This window comes from Mesoplodon bidens (assembly GCF_964165515.1).
Source record: "Mesoplodon bidens genome assembly, chromosome: 6".
In the NCBI taxonomy this organism is placed as follows: domain Eukaryota; kingdom Metazoa; phylum Chordata; class Mammalia; order Artiodactyla; family Ziphiidae; genus Mesoplodon; species Mesoplodon bidens.
In genome coordinates this window covers 65,626,805-65,644,809 of record NC_138162.1, presented here as the reverse complement: position 1 = coordinate 65,644,809, position 18,005 = coordinate 65,626,805, and the positions used below count along the sequence as shown (strand labels likewise).

The 18,005-nt window shown below is 37.8% G+C and overlaps 1 protein-coding gene across 7 annotated transcripts in view; it reads right to left on the bottom strand.

Moving 5' to 3' along the window:
• Nucleotides 1–18,005, bottom strand: part of MPDZ (multiple PDZ domain crumbs cell polarity complex component) — a 163,258-nt gene that overhangs the window by 17,125 nt on the left and 128,128 nt on the right. For 4 of the 7 annotated variants that reach the window (XM_081236974.1, XM_081236977.1, XM_081236975.1 and 1 more), the window contains 10 exons: nt 13,475–13,637; nt 11,495–11,691; nt 10,290–10,381; nt 9,994–10,084; nt 7,791–7,871; nt 4,759–4,851; nt 4,595–4,669; nt 3,281–3,455; nt 939–1,084; nt 133–216 (listed from right to left, as the gene is read on the bottom strand). In XM_081236974.1, coding sequence (XP_081093100.1) covers nt 133–216; nt 939–1,084; nt 3,281–3,455; nt 4,595–4,669; nt 4,759–4,851; nt 7,791–7,871; nt 9,994–10,084; nt 10,290–10,381; nt 11,495–11,691; nt 13,475–13,637 — 1,197 coding nt within the window. Of the gene's footprint in view, nt 1–132; nt 217–938; nt 1,085–3,280; nt 3,456–4,594; nt 4,670–4,758; nt 4,852–7,790; nt 7,872–9,993; nt 10,085–10,289; nt 10,382–11,494; nt 11,692–13,474; nt 13,638–16,737; nt 16,837–18,005 lie in introns of all 7 variants that reach the window. The other 3 variants (XM_081236972.1, XM_081236976.1, XM_081236973.1) reach the window with 1 other exon arrangement.

Genomic DNA, 18,005 nt, shown 5'->3' with positions numbered 1-18,005 from the left:
GAGAGAGGGGGAGGGAAGGAGGGGGGGAGAGGAAGGGAAGGAGGGAGGGAAAAAGAAATAAGCAAGGACCATCCTCCCCAGAGTAGCCTTTTCTTTGTTAGTTGTAAAGGTCAAATGCACAGCATTCTGTACCTCTAAAATCTGATCTCCAGCCCACAGTCTTCCGTCTTTACATGCTGCTCCTTCTTCATAAACTTCATGGATAATAATGGCACCCTAAGGGCACAAACAAAACACACCCATGTTTTATACTATTCTCCCTAGGGAGGGTGAGCAGAAATGGAGTCAAAGCACACTTCACTTTTAGAGACAGTGATAAGGGTTATACATTCACTGAATCCGTATGTGAGTCACATATCAAAATTGAAAGAAAAGCATAAGACAATTTTTGCTAAAAGGCTCAAAGAGGCTTACATTTCTTTCACATGATAGGGAAGTTTAAAGAAAAAAATTATAAAATATATAAATCACCCACGCACGCATATATAATAGATATGTATCACCTCATCACCTTTCCTATCCACAAATGGTATGAGTGGATTTTAAAAGCATTTTTGATGTTTAGAAATTTTTACCTATAAATTATCCAAATTTTCAGATTTTTCTCAATATGGGTCTAACCCAAGAGTATCCAGTCAGTAAAAAGAAAACTAAAATATGGCAAGAACTAATAAACTAACAGAAATATTTTGAATCTAAAGGTCACAATCACAAGTATAAAGAAATATTATTAAGTCAGTGTTGGCTTACTCAAAATAAAAATCCCAGTACGCAGCTGAGTATCTGCCCTATAAATTAAAATAACAATGAATGATACATTTTTCTAAGCCTCTGTATTTCCCTTCATAAAACTGATGGAAATCTCCCTGACAATGATCTCTCAGGGCTCACTGAAGAGGCTGCCTGTGTATTTGGAGCATCTCTGGCTGTGTCCTCACCAGCAGTGTGTCAGACCCCCCAACGATGCTCAGGCCCAGCCCTGTCCGCCCTTTGGAAATCTCAATTGTTGTTTCACAGCCTGGGATGATGGGGCAGGTTGCAGGATCAGAAGCAAAGATTGCTGGTGTTGATGACCTGCTTGTACCTAAAAATAAGTTAAAAGTGAAATGAAATACAAACAAAAATTGATTAGAAAGCATATACATCAAACTCACCACACTGGGTGCCTTTTCGGGATGGAGCAGAAACATGGGCCCAAGCTGGGGACAAAGAAGACTATATAATTCCACCTTAATCTTTTAGTTATATTTAAAACTATCCAACAAATGATTAAATCGTCATTGTTAATTTAGGGTGGTGGGTACAAAATTACCAGTTATATTATTTTATGCAGTATTCTGTATTTTTTTTAATTACTGGAGGTAACGCGTAAAAGGAATGAGAACAGAGAGTTGAACTGAACCTCTAGTTCCACTTTGATATTCTACGTTTCATGGGACCCAAACAAACTTCTTATGAAATTATGATTTGTAAAACTCAGAACTGAGATATGTAGTGGAGGCCTAACTCACATTCAGGGAAGACGACAAAACACAAAGGACATCAGTAACTCTGGTCATGGTGCCTGCCATTCAGGGCTTTTTGGATTTTTGATTTGGTTTTCCTTTTCATCCTATCTTAGAGCATCTCTACTGATGTAATCAAACCTGAGCATACAAGCAACTGGATTTAAGATCTGAGTTTATAAGACATCAAGTGAGACCCACTTGCAGTTTCTTTCCTTGTGTCTCAATGTTTTATGAACTCGGATATTAAATCCGGGTGCATAAATGCTCAGAATTAAATAAATAAGATTAGATTATGAAAAAAAGGAGAATATAATTTTATACTTTGTTTTATGAGAGTCTTCACATCATGTGTTTTGTGATATATCAAAAAGCATAGAGCAAATGTCATATTTTGGGAAAGCTGGGATACTTGATAGATTAGCTTTAGAAAAAATGATCTCTTTCTAGGAATCAGATGAAGACTATTTTCTTGCTCCTGAAATGGTAAGAACAGGTGTAACATATTTTCTTTAATGTTATGTTTCCATTTAGCATTTCATATTTTTATAGACAATGCTATTTAGGGATACTTAAAAATGAAGAATGAAAAAATTTCCATTTTTTTTAACATTTTAGTGAATTAGTCTTTCTAAATAAAGGATTGCTTTCATCAGATATTTATTACTTTAAGACTTTTTAGACAACAGGTCCAACTGTATAGCACAGGGAACTACATTCAATGTACTGGGATAAACCATAATGGAAACGAATATAAAAAAGAATGTATATGTATATGTGTGTGTGTATGTATATATATATGTGTGTATATATATTATATATATATAAAATATATATATAGCTGAGTCAGCAGAAATTAACACAATATTGTAAATCAACTATACTTCAATAAAAAAAAGACCTTTCAACCAACTATATTACAAATGTTTTAAACTGCTGTTTCCTTAAAAACCTGTTCAAAAGAACTGAATGTTTCAGTCTGGAGGCCAAAAGAGATTTTTTTCCCCAGTTGCAGAAAAAAAGCAATGTTTTTAAGTACTTTTATTTTCAATGCTGCAAAGCTTCAAATTTATTCTTTTATTAAACGCCAGTGTAATTTTTCTCAAAAAAGTAACTCAAAGGAATAATTTGCCTCAATATACTAGACTGGCATTTTAATGATACACGAAAGTTTCATTCCGTGCTCTACATACAAGTGTTTCATCTACTTTGACAGTATCTACTATTTACACTCAAAGGATACAACTCGAATCAGCTACATATATGTGCATTTTTAAGAGTCTGATGTAGTGCCAGGCAATGTTGATTTCACACCAGTGAAGTGGTATCACTGTATCCATTTTAAAATGAGAATACTGAGGCTTTGGGAAGTTAAATTACTTGTTCAGTAGTATAAAAAAAGGAATGTACAGAATGGTGTATCTAATGTACTAGTAAGATACCTGGAATCACAGATATCCTTAGCAAAAGGTCCTTGGAGAGTAAAGAGTACCACTCCCTTGTCTTAGAGATGAGCAAGCTGAGGCTCAGAGTGGCTGCATGGGTTTCCCAAGGCTCTATGGATGGTTAATGTACAGCAGGCAGATCCCCTGCCTCATAGTCCAGTGCTCTTGCTTCAGGAGCCCCTCTCTTTATACCACCCTTTCACCAGCAGGCTCCCTGACTACGGCCTCTCAAGCAGTGAGCTACATACAGGCAGGTGGCTCCCACACAGGGACCGTATACTGAGTATGAATGCATCATACGCGCAGGACTAGCAGGAGACCAGCCCTTACTTCGGATGGGCTCTGGTTCCGGGGAGCCAGACGGCGGGACCATCAGAGACTGGGGGCTGCTCTTTTTTTCTCCATTGGCTGTACCAGCTGCTGAAGCAACAGCCTGGGAATCTGGATTCTCAGCACGAATGGTCAGTTTCACTGTTGTCCTCGCTGTCTTCAAAAGGCTAATAAACTGGCAGGTGTTGGTTTAGAGGGGAAATAAAATTTACAGGCAAATTAGTAGACTTATACTTCCACTATTATAGTTGTAATCTAGAACCATCTATGGTTGAGAGAAGAGTGAGAGGCAAATTCTTTCCCTGTTAGGACTTGAGTGGTCAAGAAAGAATGGTTGCAGTTCCTTTCTAGTTTCTCCAATTCCCTGATATTGATTAAGGCCACAGTTAATTTCTGCTGTAAGTCTAGTTCTGACCATATTCGTCATTATATAAGTAACGGGCTTTCAACTTTTTACATTTCTAATTAATACTGCCCAGTTCTCTGGATTCTTACAACCTTTGAAGACATATGGGGTGCTTTACCCACTGCTGATTCTACAGAGGATGTGAAGCAGCTTACACAAACATTTTTAATAATACGGAAACACTTAGGTTAAAAGCAAGATCAGGAACACTATGCAACAGAAGAATCAAGCCAAATGGAAAGTTAGAACATACACATGTGAGTTAAAGGATCAAACCCATACAATTATTAAAACTGAATTTAAAAATGGTTTAAGCATCTTGCTGGCCAATGTAGAAATGGAAACATTGACACTCCAAATCTCAAGAAAAATAGGTTTTTTTTCCTAGCACTTCTGAAAGGCCTCAAGTGAGACTCCTAGTAAGTACGGTATTAACATCACTTCAGAGCAGGAAGAAACTCAGGCACAAATAACTGATTAACCCCAATAAAAGTCATACATCTAATGGTTGAGTTTTAAAATATGTTTATAAAGCAATATACATAGTGGATACTTTATAGGAGCAAACATCCATTAAAAAACATTCCTTTAGTTTTAATACTAAGTTGACCTTTGTTTAGAAGTTTCAAGTTTTCCTAAGGAAAAACTGAAAAGATATTTATCAAAAATGCTGACTGAATCATGAATTTATCAGGTAACAAAAAATACCTTAACATCATCTTAATTGGAAAACAGAAAGTAGAAATTAGATAAGTTCCAAAGAATCTCTTCCTTGCAGATATCTGTCTAATATAGCTACGCAGCTCTGATTCCCTATGACTGACCCCCCCCAACCCCCACACAGACACACGTTTAGCCATGTCCAAGGATGAGTTTATGGTATCATCTGCTTTCTTTTGGAAAAGTACCTTTTCAACAGGATAGCCAACAACAACTTCATCATCTACAGCCAAGATCTGATCTCCAACTTTGAGCCGTCCATCCTAGATGGAAACATGGAAGATTTCGAGTGAATTTACAGAAAGAATTCCCTCCCCAGCACTTTCTGAGAGTGAGAAGGGGGAAGGCTCACCCTGGCTGCTGCCCCGTGTTCTGTTAGACTCTTTATGATGACCCCGCTGAGTGTATCTTCTTCACTGATGGCAATGCCCAAACCCCCCTGATCCTAGAGAAGCAAAAACAGAAACACTCAGAAAACGTGAAACAGATTAAATTTATCCAAATGGAAAGGTATGTGACTGAAACTTCTGAACACTGTCTTCTTACCCAAGGGCTAGAAAAGAAAACTGTTCTAAAATCCACTATTAGAAATCTCTTCTTTTCTTAAGCAAACTTTCAATTATTTTATTGGGATTAAATTCTCCTCCATCAAATAAATAGTCAAATGTTTTCACTCCTCCCATATGTCCACTATCTCTAGCATATATACCCAGTAACATAGCTCTAGTAACTCTAACAAAATATCTAGAGAACTAAAACGTATTCAACAATTTAATGACCGTACAACGTCTGAGAATTTAGCTCTGTGTAACTGGCTGACTAAGTGATTCAACACCAAAGTATCCTCCTTCTTCCTCTTTCTGGCCTACAGCTTAGAGATAACCGCTAACACTGGCCCCTGCATCCCCTTCTGCTGTCCCCCCTCCTTTAGCAGACAGACTGCCATGACTGCTCATGCTCTGTCCTTTCTAGGGCTGAATACCCAGACTGGTTACTTCAAATACTCATGTTCTGATGTGGTGCAGAGTGAAAATTCTCTCAACTCTGAACCCAAAGACCTGTAGTGAAAACCTGTCAAAGCTAGAAGAGCTACACCTACTTTTGTCTATATTTTCCACACTTTTTTAAATGAAAACCAAGTGTTCTGTAACACTGGGTTTTACCTTTTCTTAATGTTTACGTGAACAAAATTACCATAGGGTTTTACACATTTCATTCTGGTTAGAGCTAGCAACCTTTCTCATCATAGTTTGCACCTAGGGAGATGGAAAGCAAAAGAGAGAAAAGGGAATCTCGCCATGGTTTCTCTGAAATGTATACATGAGAGCCAAGGTTGCCACCAGACATTTAAGATCACGACAGTGAGATAAGGCTTCACCATCATTTTAAAGATTATCAACACTGTGGCTTTGCAATGATGATTAATGCTTGATGACTTTCTGACTGTCACTGTGCATCCTCTCTGCCACTGCTCTTTTCACGTGTATAATACAGAGAAAATCACACACTTTCAGGGAAAGCAGAGCTCAGCTGTAATTTCCTTTCTGGCTAGCTCCAGAAATTTGGATACGTTACCTAACATCTCTTAACCTCAATTTTCTTATCTCCAAAAAAAGGGAAAATAATTCTTGCCAACTACAAGTTTGCTGTGAGGATCATGTGTAGTAAGAAAAGGCTTAAAAGCCTGACACACTATGCAAAAGTGTTGTTATCACACACACATTCCTTCTACTTATAACTCTACAGGATATAATCAAATTGACTTCAGATAAAGTGTCTAAACTTGCCAGCATTGTGAAACCCCAAACTCTGATCTAGTGGTCAAAGAATCAGGCACAGTGAGTAGGAAGGTCAATGTGCTACGAGACTGACAAGTCTCAATGCTGATGCCAAATGTAAAAAACTGAGCTACCCTCTATTTGGGACACTCCACACCAAAGCTCTTTCCTACTACCACAAATAAATATTCGTTTGAATAAGTAATACTCTATATCTACCATGACTGTATGTACTCAATTCTGAGATTTGATTCTGTTCTTGTCTATTCACTTAACTGTAGTCAGAAAAGTACTGTACTAAGTACAGACGGCATTTGCTGGTTGTTAACCTAACATCCATTCTCGGCGTACTCCTTTATACAAACTCAGAGACTTCCATTAGAATATCCAGTCCCCTCTCCCCCTGCTGTCTCAAAGGACTCTCTCTTAAATGGCAATAGAATGAGGGATTCTTGAATGGAAGTGTATGGACTTCTTGATAGAAAAAGCTTTAATAACTTCTTTTCCCTCTACCCACAACACAAACTGCCCACGATGACTTTTCTTAAACGTATATGATAAGACCAGAGCAATCCATTTTTGTAGAGTTATTTATTTTTTTAAAAAGAAATCAAACCAAGAAGAGTCACAGCATTTTTTTCCACTAAATGCTTAACAAAATCTGATCACATGCCAGGCTTTATGCCCACCACTTTATAAACAACTCAGTCTTTATAATTACAATATTATCAGAGGTAATACTATCATCTCCAATTTATAGGTAAGAAAATGGAGGCAAAGCAAGACCACAAAATGTGTGAAGTCTGGACCTGATGAAACAAAGATTCAATCCAGACAGACTGCCTCTGCTGCCTTGGATGCCTTGGAGCTGGGGAGTCGCAGAGGAAGCAACCCTTTCTGCTGCAGCATTTCATGTTCAGTCCCTCTATCCCACCACCCTACCTCCTCCCTTCCTCTCCTCTTCCCTGAGCATGTCACTACTCTTTCTGCTTCTACTCTGTTCATCCACTGCCCACCTGCATTCCAGCATGAGCCTGCAGCACTTGAAAACATTTACAGGTGCTGTTCAACATCTGTTCAACAAACCACTTCTTTAAAGTGGTCACTTGAACCTAAGGCTCAGATCTTTGCAAAAGCAAATACCTCAGGGATGCCTACTGGTGAGACCTCTAGTTATTTGAGCTTTCGGTTTCACAAAGGACAAAGACTATAACTTCCATTTCTTTAATCTTTTTATTTCCTCCATAGCAGGTCCTTCGTAAATAAATCAAAGGAGAGATCACGAAATGTCATACCTTGGGATAATCATAAAGGCAGGAAAAGCTGGGTCCCTGCCCAAGTATCAATTAGCACAGTGGTTCTCAAACTTTAGTGCACACTGGCATCACAGAGAAGGCTTATTATTAAAACACAAGATGCGGGGGCACCCCACAAAGCTACTCATTCAGGAGGTCAGGGTGGGCCCACACACCTGTAGTTCTAATAAGCTTTCAGGTGATGCTGATGCTGATGCGGCTGGTCTGCAACCCAGTTTTGAGAACCAGTGAATTAAAACACCAGTGTCAAGGAAGTCACATCATTTCACTCCAATTCAAAGCAGATTTACCTTGGGAAGCTCCAGATGTTGCACGTTTGGAAATGAACTGAGGTCCACAGCTGCATCGGAAGTAGTAACAATCGGTTCAGTCTGACAGAGGGAAAGAAATGACAAAATAGGCAACTGAGTGTTATGTAGTTTTGTTTAAATACAGGGGCTACTTAAAATTATTTCATATGCTGTAATTCCTTATTACTATTTTATTATTTCATGACATTTATGAACATTATATTCTCTTTAAAATACGAATGAGGTGTGATTAGACAGCAATTATTTTGGAGCACAAAGACACAAGGTGTTCCTCCAGACTGCCTGGGTTTACTCCACAGTGCTATCTAGCAACAACCCAGCTCCAAACGGTGCAAGCACTGAAACACAGAACACCAGCAGAGGCACCATTCACTATGCTTTACTGTGCTAGTCATCAAGTGTATTTAGGAGCTATTAAATGTTTTACCTGAAAATTACTAAAATCCATTTTCTTAAGGGACATATTTGGTACAGTTCAAATGAAAATAAATTTTTCTCCTTTATAATCTTGAAAAACCACTTGACTCAGTTCATCATTATGATCAGTGAGTTAGTTCACCAGCATGAGACAATGATTTCTGCATCTTATGTACAGAAAAACCCAATGTATAGATATTAATTTAGGGAAGAGCATTTCCATTTCTATGCCTTTTCCCAATGATAGTTATCATGGTTCCTCTAATTTTAAGCTTTTCTCTCTCTCCTATCTCCTTTTACTCATTCTAAGCATGTATCCAATGCATCTCCTAATCAAAACAAAACTCCCACCAAAAACTCAATTTTTTGTCACCCTCTAGCCACTGCCTCATCTTTCCTAATTTCTTATCCATCATTTGCTTTCTCAAAATCACTAGTAATCTCCTAATTGGGAAATCCAAAGAACTCTATTCACCTTCTCACTTGAGCTCCCTGCAGTATTCAAGGCTGTGGAATATACCCTTTCTCAATGGGGCTCTCCTCAGCCGCTGTGCAACATGCCCGCCTGATTCTTCTTCATCTCTGACCTCTCTTTGCCAGCCTTCCTCCTTACTGTTGATATTACACATTTCTGACCTGGGCCCTCTTCTTCTCTAAATGTTCTCCATAGGCCAGAGCCTCAGCTCCCATGGCTCCCAAGTCGGCATCTATGGGGATTCATCTCTAAACTCTACACCAGACGTCTCCATGGACACTCCTACCAGGCTTTCCAACAGGCACTTCACTCCTAAGTTGCCTCAGAGAAAATGTTCTCTACTTTTTTTTTTTTTTTAACAAATATCTGCTTCTCTTTTTTATTTTAGTGAAAGTTAGCCATCTATCAAGTCACTAAGTCAAGTATCTGGAAGCCCCATACCTCTTGTCTGTATCATTCACCAGTTTATTCTCAGCCCAAAACACAGAACCTATTACAAGGCAGATACTCAACAAATATTTGTTGGATAAACAGATTCTCAACCAGTAGTTTTTCCTCACTGAGTATATTTAGTTACAGATGAAATAACGTCAATTTGGGTCCTAAATATCTGACATAACCACTTCTTCCTCTCTCTCTTTTTTTCCTGCATTCGTTCAGGCCCTCATTATCTATCCCCTGAACTACTCCAATAATGTTCCTACTCCCTTTAACTTAACTTCTCTGCCCTGCAACCTGTGATTTTTCTCTGCACCATTTCCAGAGAAGTTTTTAAAAATATAATTTTCATTCTTTGAATTTGCAAAGACATGGCCTCAAAGACAAAGTCTGCACCATGATCCCCATGATCCGACCCTACCCATTCCCTGCCTCCCACTGTTAGTAACACTCTGCAGTTATCAATTCTCTTCATTTGTCAGAGCCTCTAAGCCAGTCCTCAATCCATGTGCTCTGCCTGCAATGTTTATGGCACCCAAGTCATCTACTTCCAATATACACTTCATGTGTAACCTCCCCTATGAAGTCTTACTCTCGCTTTCCCTCCAGAGGTAAAATTGTCAGCTCCTTTTTACCTTCACTATCCCCTTTGCAGACTCTACTAGTAGCCTTCATGTAAGCGGTGTGCTTATTGACATGAGTGTTTCTTATAGTAGGGTATAAACATCTTGGGTGCCAAGGCTATGACTTACTTATCTTTTACATCCCTGCAAGAGTTCTATAATTGTTAGCTGAATTAATAAGTGGTGTATCAAGCAAATCTTCCCAGAACAACAAGCATAAGCTACATACCTCCTTATTTTGAAGATCCTCTGAGGTAGCAGGCAAAGGTTCCACTGTATGCCCAGGACATACGGCCATCTGACTCACTGCATCTTTACTTCTAAAGGAAAAAAGCACTGACCTATCATATCATAACCATTCATATGATTTTCATTCTTTAGCTTGAAGACTCAGATTATTAGAGAAAATTCTGGGACCTGGAACTACAACACTCACACATTTATTTACGTTTTATTTTCATTCAAAAGAATTCAGAATTGAAAGGCAAAGGAAAAATATTTAATAAACCAGAAAAAAATGCTCACCTGATAAAAATTATTTTTACTTTAGAAGGGGCACATTTGATGATTGATGAAGCATTCTGATGACTTCTTCCATATAAAATTTGACCATTGATCTATGAGAAATAAATATTAATTGAACCTAGAATTTTAATTTCACAAATTTTGATCATCCTATCTAATGAAAAGCACATCTGTTTCTCCCTTTAAAATATTATATATATTTTTCTTCCTAGAACATGAACCTGACTTTGATGGTGAGAAAAGAAAAGCTCGTGTTTAAAGCCAACATTAAAATAACATGCATGTAGTCTGATCTCCATGGACTAAAGAGGCACCACTTGGACTGACTATAGGACAGTACTCAGGCAGGCGACAAGCTTCTAGAGTGCTTTGTACCAAGCAAGGGCTCTGTGGAAGCACCTGTGACCCGCACAGATCATCCTGGGAAGGCCCTGACTGTCATGGCTCCTAATTAATCTCAAAACTCAAGGCCTGGGAATAGGCCACTGGGAGAAGCAGTGCCAGGGGATTCAGGGTTTAGGCAGCAGAATGTGCTTAAGCAGCACAGTACCTAATGGAAACTGCCAATCATCCTGTCATTTAGCCACTGCTGACTGAGCCTTCCTAGCCAACAGGGAAACACATGAGGCACGGTTCAAGCAGTGTAAAGACACATGGATCCCAGCCTACAGGAGGCGAGGGTGAACAAATCAAGCAAACACAATTCTAATACTGTAAAGTATGGTCCACAAGTTTATTCTGCTTGGCGGGCTGAATTACTGTGTGTGTTATTTAGCCTCTAATCTAACCCCGCCACACCCCACCCCCATCACGTCTACCATTAGGGATTCAACTTCTAGAAGGTTCAGTGGATCAGTCTCATTTACCAGGGCATGATTGGCCATTTGGTTTTTTCAAAAGCTCCTAATAAAAATGCAGCACACAAAAGAATGTTTTTGAAGTGTGATCTTTATTACTGTCTTGGGGCAAAAATTGTTTCTGGTGCTATACAGTCACACAACCTTTTAATGGAAGTTAATGGGAACATGGGCTGTAGTTAGTAGAGATTTGGTCTAGAGCCAAATTTGCTGCAATGTATCTATTTTATTAGAGAAGCAGTAGTTTCCTCAGTCACCATATGAGATCCGGGTGGATTTTCTGGAAACTGATGGTTCCATTGCACCAATTCAGCAGGAGTAAATTCAGTGCTTTCCACAAGAACTTACCTCTAGAAGCTCATCTGCAATCTGCAATCGACCATCTTTCCCAGCTGCTCCATTTGGATCAATCCCCACTATAAAAACACTCATCCTGGACCGGTCTTTGTTCCCAGCAAGACTCAGACCCAAACCACTACGACCCTTCTCCAGTTCAATCATATGTAGCTCGCCTGTTAGGGTTCCATAACGCTCTCTGATATTTTCTACACACAACAAGAACAAAAAAACCCACAGATAGTAAGAGCTAATTCACAGCCAAACGCTTTACTATGGAAGGTTACTTAGAATGGCATCATAAGGGCATTATTTGTACCAAAATGTAACCCTTGGCAGTTAAGAAAACACTAAATAGACTGGTGGCCTGGGCATCAAGACTGTTTTCCTGGAGCAACCAAACTTTGAGGAATTTCTCTGCATCCAGGGTGCTGAGTACAGTGTCTGATTAATCAGTTCACCTGGGGTGATCAGGCCCAAAGAAGTGATCCATATTAACAAACTCTCAAAAGACTGTGATTAAAACAGAAAGTTTCTTTATCATTTGCAGAGAACAGAACATCCAGAGGACTTGTCTTTACTGGTCAGTGGAAGCTTTTCTCCCACAGGAAAATCTACATGGCATGTCACATCTTGTTGGATGGTGCTCGGTACAAAGATCCAGAGTAAAGGGGATGGGTTTTCTTATTGCACAGAGCCATCAGGCCACACACACTGATGTACCTGCTGTCATTAAATGGGACCTTTCATACCTCACATCCCACATGTTCAAGAGGTAGAGTTTATTCTTTAATCTGAGATGGCAAGGCCACAGGTAGGTGCCCCAGGCCCAGATGAACAACCAGCCAGTGGCCAACACTAATCACCAGGCACGTGAGTGAGCCATCTTGGAGGTCCAGCCCAGCTGAGCCCAGTCAACTACAGCACCTTGACAGATTAATAATAACTTGTTTTCTTAAGCCATTAAGTTTTGGGGTGGTTGTGACATGGCAATATATGAACATTCCATTTGATGTTTTCCTCAGAGTACATTCTGGCCACCTGATGGATTAGCAAAACATTCTAATTTCATTAGAAATACACTGAGAAAACTGCAAACTTTACAAATCATTTCTTAGAAAATGTTACTATTTGGCTAATGTCATGCATTCTATATTGATTCTTAACTGCATCAATTTCATAAATTGCCATTTCCTGATTCCTTCTTGAATCTAGCAGCATTAATTTTGTACTCTGTACTTCCTAAAAGCATACACCATAGCATTCTTAAAAGAAATAATTACATTTTTAAATGAAACTTTTTAAAGCACTGACACATAACTTTGAGCTTAATGTTTAATATTTCCCTGTAAAATGGCTTATTTCCTTAGGAAACGGAGACACACCCATGATCCTAATAACAGCTGCCTTCGAATGCTTTCTATGCATCATTATGGCTCCTCAAACATTATCTAATTCACTGTTAGCAACAGGGAGTGTAGGAACTGAATTTTAAAAAGGGGGATATCACCAGGCTGAAACTTAGAGGCAGTTAAACAACTTCCCAAATGTCCCAAGTTTTTATCTCAACAATTATACTATGTTACCATCTTAGTACAGAAAATACCTAAAATCAAGGCTGTTCTACCAGCAACAACAAATAGATTTTACAGTGAGGAATCTGAGGCCTAGAGGGGGGTGACAACTTGCTCGAGACCAAGAGATGGCTCATCCAGTACAGCTTCTGAGAGAGTGCGCTGTCCTTTTAAACTCTCATAGAAATGGCAAAGTGGGCTTGAACAGGGATGCAGATTTAAGAAAAGGAAGAACATGATTTCATGCCTCAGGAATGTGTGTATTCAAGTATAACGAACAGCAGTTTTTTCCACACAAAATTGCAGCGTGTATAACCGAAGGTGAAATGTACTTATTCATCCAGGACATAAGCCTTGAGAAACCCAGAGCTACTTTAATACCTCTTTTAAGTCAGTGCATTTCAAAAAGACAACTTACTCCAGCTGTAACCAAACTCATCCTCTTTGTCCACATCTGCTGAGATTTCACTTGCCGATGACTGTGCATGATCCTCGCTCATTTCTGCAAATGCTGGAGGAGGGGGCGGAGGCACACTGCACAGTGGAGCCTTTTCTGGCTCGGATTCTGACTGACTGGGAGCCTGTGGGAACAAGAAGAATGCAGTGGGTATGCAGTCTAAGGAAGGAAGACTCAACGAAAAGAAATAAGTCTGCAATGTCAAAAAAAAAAAAGAGTAGCTTTAAAATATCTCACATATTAAATAACGGGAAAATATATACATATATAAAAAATGGTAGAAAGGATTCAGGTAAAGTTTAAATACACTAAACAAAATAGTATGTTCAGAGCACAATCCATTAAATGGTTATATGGTATTTTAAGGTGAAGAATTAAAGGCTTAAATAACTTAAGATGAAAAGTTGTACAAACTTGCTTTTTTGGAAAAAATATTCTCATTTGAAAGTTATCTGGGCAAGATTTTGGGGGTCTAGAAAAGGCTTCCAAGAAACTAGAAAAAAATTAATGAAGTTAATCATATAATCAAGCAAAGCAGTTCAAAGCTTGTTAGTGAGAATATATATAAAGAATTTTTTATTTCTACCCGAATCCTCTCTCAAAATGACTTGTAACAATTTCATGAAAATGAGCATTGCACATGCAGGGTTCATCTACCAGGGAGACAGTTTGTTAGCAAAGAGCACACAAATTCAGATCTCAGGGGTGTTGGTTTTAAGGGACAAAACCACCGGCCCCTTACCAGCATAGCCCTAAAGGAAAATGGGAAAACAGGGTTGAATACTTCATACAAACCCAAAGTTTGGCTGGTATATTTGCTGTCTCTTAGGGCTACAAGTCTTATTTCAAAAAAAAAAAAAAAAAGGACTTGGTATCATCAGGTTTTTTTCTTTAATTGAAACACAGTTGATCAAATTTTTATATTATAGATTATCAAGCAGAATATTAGAGCTAGAAAGGCCCTTAAGTCATTTTATTCATTTATTCATTTTGCAGATTAATAACCCAAGGCTGTGAGATGTGAAAGATTTTGTTCAGAATCACCCAGTGAAACTAGACTTCTTTTTGCTCAATTCTTAACCTAATCCAATGCACTTTCCATTATATCATGTTGTCCTCTCCAATTTCTACAGTAAGACAGAGAGTACCTAACTCAAGGGTCAGAGATACCCAGCTAAAGTTCCAACATTGAGGTCAGGCTGTCCCTGATGCCTTGAACATACATTTTTCTTTCCTTCTTTGTTTTACCTTTTTTTTTCTATATAAAAATCCCTCTGATATACCTTATTTTGTTTTATATGTATATATCTGGAAAAAGATTGTGACTAAGAAATATTTCTTAGAGAACACACTAAATGACAGGCATGTACAAATACTTAAGAATAATTAGTGGCAAGAATCAAAATATACCTAAAAATGAAACTATAGGGCACTGAATGTGATCTTTCTTTGATGATTCAGAAAACACTTCAGATGCTAAGCTACCCCAAAAATGATCCTGGCAAACATGAATTACTATTCTTCCAGCAAAGCACAGGTGAGCTGATTGATAGACACTTAGGGAAAACAGATTTTCAAGTCACAGAATCTGCTGCATTAAAATGTTTGGTTTACATACCATTGGCCAAACAGACAAAAATTACTCATGGAAACAGAATCCTTGTTATCCTCCCAAGTGCTGTGCCATAAAACTCTCAAATTAGCAATATACAAATAAATATAAACAAACAAATAACAAACTTCATTTGATCCAATGGAGGTTCATTAAACATATTAGGGTAGGAAGGAACATGTAATTTAGAATTTTTCTGGTTAAAAGTTTTTTAAAAATCTACCTTTCTAACAATGGAAAATGTGAGAAATTATGAATTAATAAGCCCATTTCATTTTTAAAAAGTGGAACAAAATCTAATATAAACTTGCCATAATTTTAATAAATTTATGGATACATATTTTATAGATCCTGCTCTCTGCGTAACTTTTCTGAGCTGTTATTTTCCTTAAAAACAAACAAACAAACAAAACCTGCTTGTCTAAAAACTATTCAGGATCTTACTTAGGCAGAACATTTTCGTACTGTGAGTGGACTCAAATGGTACCCTAACATAACTGATTAATCATAAAGCCAATACAAGCCTACATTTACTAAAGGGGCAATTAGGTGTTCTATTTTATTATCCCTGATACTCTCATTCTTACTGAGATCATGTAATTTAGCTTGCTGTTGACACTTCTTAAAATTTACCAGTAAAAATACAACTCGTTAACAAAGACCATTTAGCCTTCATTGGCAAAAATGCAAAGTGTAATTGAAATCACTCCATGCCACGTATGCACACAAGTATAACGTACACACACAGCATACTGTAACACAGCCACTTACTTGTGTAAATTTTACACTAAGACAAACCTTAAATGGTGTGGGAGCAAAAGGGTTAGTTGGGGAACAACGGAAGAGAACTCTACTTGAATTCTGTAATGCCTACAGTAACAGAAAACATATTTCTTCAGATATAGCATCTTTGGTTATCCATATTACAATAACATGAAAAATCCAATGAATATTCATAAAATGCTTCCTGAAAAAAATTAACAGCTTTCTTCCTTTCACTATCAAATTATAGTATACAAGTTCTTGTAAGTTTTTGTTTCAATTTTGGATTTATAATTTCATCAGAATATGAGAATATCCAAGTATAGATTTACAAATGTTGAAACAGTTCCATGTTTCCTCGTAAGGCATTTACACGGACATACTTTATGAATATTCAACAAAATCCTGCATAGACACAATTATGTATGGAGTGATTAACTAACTGAAGAGCTTTTAGGACTACCTTGTATAAGTCTGAGAAGGATTTAAACCAATACAAGGTTTTTAAAGAAATTATGTGTGAAAGTAGCTCATACATTTGGCAACTAACAAAATTTATGTATCTGAAAATTCAACTCACACCAAAATATAGGAAAGGCATTGGACTCACGATTCTCCCTCACTCTTCAGAAGGGCCATGTAATTTCAGCTATAAAAATGAATAGGTTCTGGCAAGAAAATGTGCTTAAGAAAGGATTTGCATGCCCACTCCAAACACACAGTTTTTTGTTTTTTGTTTTTTTAATCCTTGCCCAAATTTAGTAAACACTGAACTAGGACAAAGGCACAGTAGCAACAAAGAACAAAACATTGGCAAAAGGCAATGGCAAGACAACGGTCATTATCCAACCTTGTCAGCGTTGAACTGTAGAGAATCAGCAAATGGGTTAGTGCTGCTGAACTTGTACTTAGGGTAAAGGTTGTGCGGCAAGGAAGGCAAAGGGGATTTCTAAAAGGAAACATAAGAGGCGCTGAGCGCAAAAGAAATGTACTTAAAACAACTCATTTATAAGGACAAAGCAATTGCTGATTTAAATAACTGTGCGACACTAGATCTTGTCAGATCTCATAATTAATAACATCATCTTATCAAACAGCATAGAACTCAGGGTTTACCTCTAGTAACCTGAATCCACACTCAAATCTAAATCTGGCCACAAAACACACAGGAATCAAGTCTGTCAAACTGATCCCAAATTTCTTTTGTTTTCACTGAGTGTCTTCACTATCACCGACAGAGAAGCACATATATTTCACCCACTTATATTGACACATGTTCCATGCATATCAGTAAACATGCTTCAAAATTGAAACCATAAAAGGTTTTCATTTACACTTAAAAGCAAATTATGCTTTTTTGGTAAAACAAAGAAAAAAGAGTCTATCTGTTGCAGAGTGCAAATTAAACATCTGTCCGCTAGTCCACTGGTAACCTTCAGTGTTCTGTTATCTTGTTTCCCAGTAAGGAAACTTTTCATACCTTGACTAGATATTAAGTTTGCTTCAATCAACAGTATTCTTTAATTTAAAAAATGAAATCAAAAATTTTTAAAGAAATGACCTGCTGTACAGTGGTGTTCTCTATTTCTGCCCACTTTTTGTGGAGCTATATATATATATATAAATTTCCTATAAAAGTTCCCATATTACTGGGGAATTTATGAGGCTTTGGGTAATTTTTGAAGTCCTGCCTTACTGTGTTCACACAGGTTTTGTGGCTCGCCTGTGATACGCTGAGTTTGGACTACTGGAGCTGAATATACGTATTACAGGCAGGATGACTGACAGAAAGAATGTAGTATTTTCATAGTAAAAAAAAAGGGAAAAAAAAGAAAAGTAATTTCCTCAGCACAATAAATTCTTCTCTTTTTTCACACTGCTATCTTTTTCTTTTATTGACTATATCTTTCAGGGGAAATTGCAGACGTTTAAAATTCATTTTGGCTCTAACTAAATGTTTGTGTTACTTCTCTCTATAAAAAAGCCCTACTGGCAAGCATCAAGAGTAGGGAGAGGTTGTCATGTGACACCACCCTGTATGAGAGAACACTCTACAAAGATTATCCTCACCCAATACGCCTGCACTAAAGCTTATGCCACATCACCCTTTCAATCTGC